At 44.1% G+C, this 8531-nt stretch overlaps 1 protein-coding gene across 1 annotated transcript in view; it reads right to left on the reverse strand.

Moving 5' to 3' along the window:
* Positions 1 to 7981, reverse strand: part of SNAP25 (synaptosomal-associated protein, 25kDa) — a 29071-nt gene extending 21090 nt beyond the window's left edge. The window contains exons 1-2 of the mRNA XM_010154744.1: positions 7910 to 7981; positions 7230 to 7271 (exon numbers count right to left, since the gene is read on the reverse strand). Coding sequence (XP_010153046.1) covers positions 7230 to 7271; positions 7910 to 7981 — 114 coding nt within the window. The remainder of the gene's footprint in view (positions 1 to 7229; positions 7272 to 7909) is intronic.
* Positions 7982 to 8531: the final 550 nt, after the last annotated feature.

Here is an 8531-nt window from a genome sequence, read left to right on the forward strand (position 1 = left end):
CAGTCCAAGAGAGTTGTGAGATGCCTCTTGTTTCTCTCTTGTCTGCCTCTCTCTGCACTCCCATTCTTGTTTTCAATGTCTACATCACTGTAGAAACTGGGAAAAACATCAGATGTGTGCAGCCTGGTGCGCTCGATTTTAAAAATCCCTGCATGAGATGCCAGGTGGAGAGAAAAAGTTCCTGCCTCTCCCCCCGTGGTCTGCTGTACCCTGCTGCCCTTGGGTCAGCTACCTGCCGGGTACCCGCTGCTGATCTCTCTCCCTTCATGCTCATACTGCATTTACTTGAATCCCAGCCAGCTTTTAGTTTGCAACCTTTAGAAACTCAGGGTCCAAGGGTCATCTTTGACTTGCCTATTTAGAGTAAGGAAATTGCCTTTAGTTATCTTATGTTTTCTGTGGGGCAGGTGTCAGACCTGCTAAGCACTGGATGTGCAATAGCTTTTTACTATGCTCTTTCTCTACTCTTGGTACCCAGGGATGTCTTACCCAAAAGATTTATAGGCATTTAATAAAAACATACTTCATGCAAATACAAGCCTGCTTAGGTCCTGAGTCATCTTGTGCTGGAGTAAATATGGTGCAGTCTGATAGGGGATCCTTCTAAATATTGGACTCAGAAACCTGTAGTTGGTGGTGTGATAACTGTTGGCTTTTGGTGAGTCAAACATGGTCAGGCTGAGAAATATTTACTGCTTCTTAACCCTCTGACCTTATTTTCCTGCTGTTTTTAACATCTGAGCCAACTGCCTTTATGCAGCTAAAATGTCCTGTGACCTGAATAAGACCTATGCAGAGAGACAAACTGAGAAATTAGACCTTATGGTTTGTACTTCATGTTAAATCCTTGCACAGCGTGAAAGAGGTGCAATTTTCTTTTACTTACCTGACCATCAGTGCCATTTCATTTTATCAGGCAATACTGTATCTCTGAAGAGCAGCCTGCCACGGCATTAATACTAATGTGAAAATATTAAAGGGTGTGCATTGAATAAACTTGTCTGCATCTGAGGTCTAATCCAAAGCATATTGAAGCTAATAAAAAGATGCTCACTGACAGAGATGAGGGGTGATTCAGACATCAAGTGACAATCTCCTTCTGTTCCAAGCTTCTATTAAGCATTAATTTTCTTTTTTTTCACAAAAAATTAACTGTGTAAAGCCAATTAAAAAGAAAAATCACATTTGTGCCTTTAAAGGCGATTCAGACTCTCCTAAAAGTTCAGCATTTCTATTGTGACTGATCTTTTAGATAGCTCAAAACCAGGTTGCTTTGAGCAACCTGGTCTAGTGCAAGGTGTCCCTGCCCATGGCAGGGGGGTTGGAACTGGATGGTCTTTAAGGTCCCTTCCAACCCTAACCGTTCTATGATTCTATGAAAACCAAATATGTCTGTAAGACACAGCTATTCTAAAAAAAGTGGTCATCATCCAGGTGTTTGAGCAGGAGAGAAACGCTCAGTAACTGACCCTCAGTGACAACAGACTGAGGCAACTCTGGGAACTACAAAAACTCTTCATTTAAGAGCATATAAAACAGGAAATGGGCCACACAATGTGTTTGGTGCACAAACACAGACAACGTTGGTGTTTTCTGCACAGAGTATCACAGAAACTCCCCTTGGTCTGAGTGGGAGCAGGTGTCAGCAGAGGCACTTGAACTGGTTGCTTAGGGCGTGCGTAACAGGAGGCGACCAAAGCTGTGTTTGCGAAGTGACAGCCCAGAAGAACATGTTTTACAAAAATCAATCAGAAAACTGTGACAGCAGGCTCCCAGAAGGGCCATGGTCATGGCAGGGGCCCAGTGACCATGCTTTGACTTGTGTGGTCCTGAGGGCTCAGGAAGGGCTCCCACCCACACCCGGTGCTCACTGGCATCAGAGAGATCCTACGTGGGAAGCCAGGAACGGGCAGAACTCCTGAGGTCTGTCTTGTTACAAAAATGTGTGCCAATGGTACGCTTTCCCTAGGATTAGAGCCTTCCTTTCTTCCTGTGTGATGGAGGAATTTCTTAAGACCCTGCAGTCATCGCACACGCAATCCTCTGTTTAGTTTGTGGAAAAATAAGGGTTCTCAAAAAAATGGGATGCTTAGGGTAGTTCAGGCCAGAGAGAAGAAAAATTCATCTTTCAGAGGGCCCTAGAGGGTTCATGGAACACATGTCACGTTAATCCAGCTCTCAACTCTGTAACAGCCTTCTCTCTTTGGAGTTACTTCTGACGCTCCTTGTCTTCTCACTGTGCTTGAGAGGAGAATTTGGTCTGCTGGATTTCTCCGTGGTACAGCAGACTTCTCACACTCTTGTCCGTTAGAAGAAAACAGCACAGCATGAATTGCTCTTGTGGAGGCTTTAAACTGAAAGCACTGGAGGTCTTCTGTTTATCCATAGATCAGGAACACCGCGGGTGGTAAAACATATAACCTTTCCCACGCAGCCCTTGAACATACTCAGCTTCCTATGAAGAACATGCCTGGGTTTTCCACGGGACCATGGGCTAAGCTACTGGTCAGAAGGACAGAATGTATGATTTTAAAACTCTGGGCTTAATTCAGCTCATACATAGCTGTCAATGCTTCAGTGAATCCAGTGTAACGGCATAACTGGGAACGCTTTTGGAGGCTTTAATACACATTATCCTCAATCTTCTCTAACAGCTTTCTAAAACTCTTGTTTTATGAGGGTCTCACTCAGAGCAAGTCAGCAACAAAACACTCACTGAAATTTGCCCAGCACTTTGGAGGGGAAAGGCATTGCTGTATCTTTTCTTATTATTGCGGTTCTGTCACTTAATTTCCCAAGGTGGGAATAAACTGGGAAGAGAATTGGAATGACTTCTCAAAGGGCCCATCAGTCCCTCCAGGTACACAATGTGTTGCGTTTTATCATGCCTGCTACAAGAGGCACCTACTCCAACTTTAGAGTTGCCTGAGGGGTGATTTTCATAACAATATAAGGGAATGATGTATCAGAGAATCCAAATTCTAGAAATTACTTTCTCTGCATTTCAGGAGGTACCCTGAAAAACATATATAAACTCTCAGTTATGTGAGAAACACATGAACTTCCACTTCAATGAAGCATTTTTCTTTAATCAATATGGATTATAGAGTTTGTTTTGAATGAATTAATACAGACAATTATGTACCAGGGCAGGCTGGCATTGCTAGCAGTTCCCAGAGACAGTAAAAAGAAGTGTCAACACCCTAAAGACAAAAATGTTGTCAAAGAAACATTTTTTAGTCGTCCATAGTAATGCATTTCCTCAGCTCCTGCTCCAAGTTCACTGTCACCCTGTTAACTCTGTAATGTCTTTCCATGCAGGATTAAAGGGCCATGTTACTTCTCAGCCTGTTAATTCACCCTGTGCTTCAGATCCTCAGCCGATACAAATCTGTGATCCCCCACCTGAATCCTGTGTGCCTGGTTTTCATCGAGCACGATGACCCTGACGCCAGTGCTACCCTGCTGTTTATATAGACAAAGGGGTGTCTAATCCTCATAGGAAAAACCAAGCCCAGAATTATAAGTCACTTCCCCTGTGCCAGACATGTATTTCTGTGGAATTACACACGTTAGAACACCTTTCTGAGTAGAGCCATTCCAATAGCTAATGATGTCAAAGGGAATTGTCAAATTAGCTTTGACAAGCTTTAGACCAAGCTCTAAATTAATAGAACATTTTTTTCTTTTATTCTTCAGACTATTATCATTTGACTATGATAATAATGTCACAGGAAACTCACTTCCCAGTCACAAATTAAATAAGAAAAACGGCATACTATCTGTTCAGTATCCTTTGTGGAGCAGCAGCATGAAGTTACCAAATGTTTATAGCTTAACATTTCAGCTTTGATGTTAGTAAACTTGACTCCAACCCCTCAGCATATGAGAGGAAGCAATAGTCCTGTCTGGATTTACATGTACAAAGCAGACCTTTTGTCTGCACATGTCTTGCTGGGCTTTCTGCAGTACTGATCTTGTTGATATTTTTTCCCTTGCTACATCATAGCTAGAAAACATCTGTTTTTTCCCACCCTACGATGACTGATTTTCTTTAAAGGCCATGGTGGTTCCACTGAAAGATGATGGTAGACTCACGGCTTTTCCCCTTGCATGTTTTATTCTGCATTTCATAATGTTGGCTCAGAGGTGAAAAGCTTGAACAAAAAAATAAGGTCAGATGAAAACTGTATTTAATCTCACTTCTGCCTTGGTTCATTTTTAGTTTACATTTTGGCCCAAACATTGCACAACATCGTCATAAAATACAGGTAATTATAGCAGGGAGTAGCTGTATAGCTCAAATGAGCATGGGTCAGTGTCGATGTTACTGTGTTGCATGGGTATGTTGGGCACCACAGGGCAAACTGATCTTTGTAATCTGCCATCCCAGTACGTAACTCCCTTGGGGCAACACAGGGGTGACTCTACAGCAGCCACTCACCACTTCTTGCTTCCCCTGTTGTGCTAGACTGAAACAATCAGCTTCTTCCAACACTGGGTTATAAAAATAAAAAGCAGTAACAGATTTGGTTTTCCTTGCTGACATTTCCTGGGAACAGCACCAGGGATTAGTCTCCAAATTCAGTCTTCTTGGGCAAGGAGGGCATGGTCTTCTGGGGACATTGGTCTTGTCCTCCAGGCTATGACCTACATTTCAGCATTATGGATGTCTTGTATGGCTATAGGGCTGCCCTGGGTGGACAGAAATCTTCTGTCTCTAGAGTGGAGACAAGTCACTCTGTTTATTCTATATTTTCCAAGTTTCTAACAGGGCAGAGCCAACCATGATGGGAATTCATACGTATGTATACAGTAATGATGCTTAAACATGGAGGCATCCTTTTCCTGAGTAAGGAATAACAGATTTACTGTATCAAGACAATAGAGTAAAAAGCATTCTTTCACTGAGAAAGAATATTTTCTGTCTCTACCCACTAGACAGGTTCTGCAAAGCAAGGGGATCTAAATGAATTTTTTGGGTCTATTGAATCAGAGCAGTGCGAGTTCTCTTTCACAGACACTCACCATTTGTCTTTTCAGTATAAAATCTCTCCCTCCCTAAATGCTGCATTCTTTTAAAAGTACCTAGCAAATGGGCCTGGAGTAATCAACCAACTGTTTAGACCACAGACAAATTTTAAAGGTCTTTTGTAGTCACATTAATGAAAATAACATTCAGCTCATTGCAGAAGAATTCCCTTGAGTACTCAGTGCTGGTTTTAGGAACTTCTCTATTTGGACAGGAAGATACTGTAGTGTCTGAACAAAAGCCAGGTCCAGAGAGATGCTGAGCTCTTCCAAGAAGCGCTAGAGTCCTACATAAATTCATTGGTAAATTCAGCAGTCCCAGTTCTCCTCCCACTTTGCCATTTGCCATGATTTAATACTGAAATTCCAGTGGCATTCACAATATGCTGGTTCAATATGTTAGGGAGACTCAAGCATTGCATAGGTCACACAAATACAGCTCAGGAGAGACAGGACTGATATTTACTGGTGGCTTGGCCCTGAGCAAATCACTTCCCTTTCCTGTGCCTCTCTTTCTTCCCACTCATCATCTGCCTTGTCTATTTAGATCACAGGCATTTTGGGGCAGCAGGCTCTCCTGCCTTGCTCTTGGGGAGGTACACATGTAAGACTCTCTTCCATGTCGCTGAATTGATTTCAGCAATAGAGCTGACATAAAGTGATGGTTAGAAATGGCATGTCCAGGGAGTTGAGCAGCAAAAAGGGACAGATTGCTCGTGAGACGAGAGCGTGTTTCTGTTGTAAGGGGCCGAGATCTGAAGCATTCGTGGAGGAGAAGTGATGATGACTATGCTCAATGACCCATCTGTCTGTCTATCTGCACATGGAAATTTAATTTTGACTCCACTGGACTCCATATTGATTTCCATAGATGTGATTGATTTCAAGGCCATGAAGCCTAGGGCTAGGCTTGTGCTTGTTCCTGAACGTGGGACCTGATGTAATTTTCTTCCCATTGTCTCTGCTGGAGAATCCTCTGATTGTCAGGAGTACTGGGACTGTCAGTGCTGATGACCCGAATTAAAAATGTTGTCAGTTCTGGAGCCAAGACTGGCATAGCGTCTGAAAATAATATGTCCTGTCAAGACGGAGCAAAGTTTTCCACCACCTGAAGGATGAACACCTTAAACTGAACTGAGTTCAGGAATGTTTGACTTTTCATAGAATCATAGAATCACAGAATGGTTTGGGTTGGAAGGGGCCTTAAAGACCATCCAGTTCCGACCCCCCTGCCATGGGCAGGGACACCTTCCACTAGACCAGGTTGCTCAAAGCCTCATCCAGCCTGGCCTTGAACACTTCCAGGGATGGGGCATCCACAACATCTCTGGGCAACCTGTGCCAGTGCCTCACCACTCTCTCTGGGAAGAACTTCTTCCTGATATCCAATCTAAACCTCCCCACTTTCAATTTAAACCCGTTACCCCTTGTCCTGTCACTACAGGTCCTTGTAAAAAGTCCCCCCCAACTTCCTTGTAGGCCCCCTTAAGGCACTGGAAGGTGCTATAAGGTCTCCCCCTCTTTGTTACAAAGAGGGTGAAATGAAGCCTGGCTGGCTTGTTTTTTCCCTTCTGGGAGTGACTCCTCCAGGCAGGACTGAGCCTGGGTTTCCTTCCTCAGCAACATGGAAAACCAGAAAATTTCCTTCTCCAGAGCTGGCAATCTCATCATCTCATGAGCTTTGAAACCCTAATAAATGTTTCAGAGATTCATAAATAAGTGGAGTTTACATGCTGTGGTGACTGATGCTACATAAACAGGTGCAAGTGATGGTGAGGAGGGATGTATTCAGAGACGACAGGGCAAACAGACCAAGGGCCTTTCTCACAGTGTGATGGCAAGGACATCAGGGCGGTGCCAGCGTCACGAGGAGCTCTGCAGCAACCTCAGCCACTAGTCCCTGGTTCCGGGACACCTTCAGTGGCTGTTTCCTTGGTTCTTCTCGAGTAGCCTGTCTCAGGATACTTAGGTATGGGCAAAACAGTGCCTCAGCAGCTGGTCTGCAGCGTGACACTTGGCAATTGGGGCGCAGCGTCTGAAATGGCACTCCTAAGGGGGTAAGGATAAGGAGGGATGGAGTGGCACATAAAGCCATGGCCATGCCCTAGCAACGTGAGTTAACAAAAAACCACTTCCAGTGTCAGACTCTCCATCACTTTTGCTTACAACAGAAGTGCAAATAATATGCAAATCCTTACCTCTTCAACAAGCTGCAGCATTCGACGGGTGCTCTCAAGTGACTAAAAAAAAAACAGAGGAAAAAAACCCACTTAGATTTGGCAAAGAAGCAGTTTCCAGCGCTAATGTGTAGGCTCATGCTGGCAGTATGCTTTTCCTATGCTCCCTGCCTTCCCTCAGGATACTGGTGACCTCTTCCTCTTCAGCTCTCTGTGGTGGCTCGGTGATGCAGCAGTTCCCAGCGCATCGCGGGGCAGCTGCAGTCTCTTGCGCTCCCCTTGCGCACGCGTCGCGGCAGCAGCGCTTGGAACAGCTGGTGTTCCACTTTAAAAATAAAGGCCGCGGTTCTCGGCTGAGACTTTTCAGAGACCTAATGGGTGACTTTTAACGTTTAATAGGTTTGGCAAATTGAAGGAATCCTCAGAAAATATTAAATGGCTGCTGTTTGCTCTGAGGCCAGTCACATTGATGCAGACTCTAATACCTAAACCAAACTCACGATCGGTAAAGGCCTTAATCTAGACTAAACATGACATTAAATTTTACCCCGGCTCATTTCATTTCCTATTTCGCTTTCAGTGTAAAGCTGATGGAAAACAGAATCAGCTCTAGAAATCCTTTGCCGCATCAGCTCCTATTTCTGGATGTGTCCCTCACACCCAACCCCACCCCGAGTCTCCGGTTTAGGTATCGGTCTCACTTCATCAGCAAGCTGGTCAGCACGCCGCTGCATTTCTTCCAACTCATTGCGCATATCAGCGTCTTCCGCCATTTTAGCTGTGGGTGTGTTTGTGGACGCTGCCGGTCAAGGATTCGTGCTCAGCTGCTTGTGAGCCTGGAAGACAGCAAAAAGGGAAAGAAATTGTGGTTAGGTTCCCTGACTCACTGAACTGTGCTTAAATGTCAGTGCCACAAAAGTGCTTTTATTGCATGAGTGCCCTCACCCAACCTCCTTTGTTCTGGCTTGGAATTCCTATAAAGTAGAGAGCATACAAGATTTTTCAAGGTGGTGCTTTATTCCTGTATTATTAATCACTTTTGAAGGAGAAGGATGTATCCTTGTCACATTCTTTGAGGAAAAACCTTCCTTTTTTTCTTAACCTTTCACATGCTATCCATATCAAAGCTGGAGATTCAGGAGGTGTTATTTGCTACCAGAAATGAGTTTGAGACTGATTCATTCTTCTCTAAAATTAAAAATCTTAACATGAAGGAGGTCAAGGTCAAGTCTATGCCCCCCATGTCCTATATTTCAGCTGCATCGCTTGGAGGGCCAGACACTCAGCTAATACATCTGCACTGAAATTAAAGGCAGTGAAACT

This window comes from Eurypyga helias, unplaced genomic scaffold, assembly GCF_000690775.1.
Source record: "Eurypyga helias isolate BGI_N326 unplaced genomic scaffold, ASM69077v1 scaffold5317, whole genome shotgun sequence".
In the NCBI taxonomy this organism is placed as follows: domain Eukaryota; kingdom Metazoa; phylum Chordata; class Aves; order Eurypygiformes; family Eurypygidae; genus Eurypyga; species Eurypyga helias.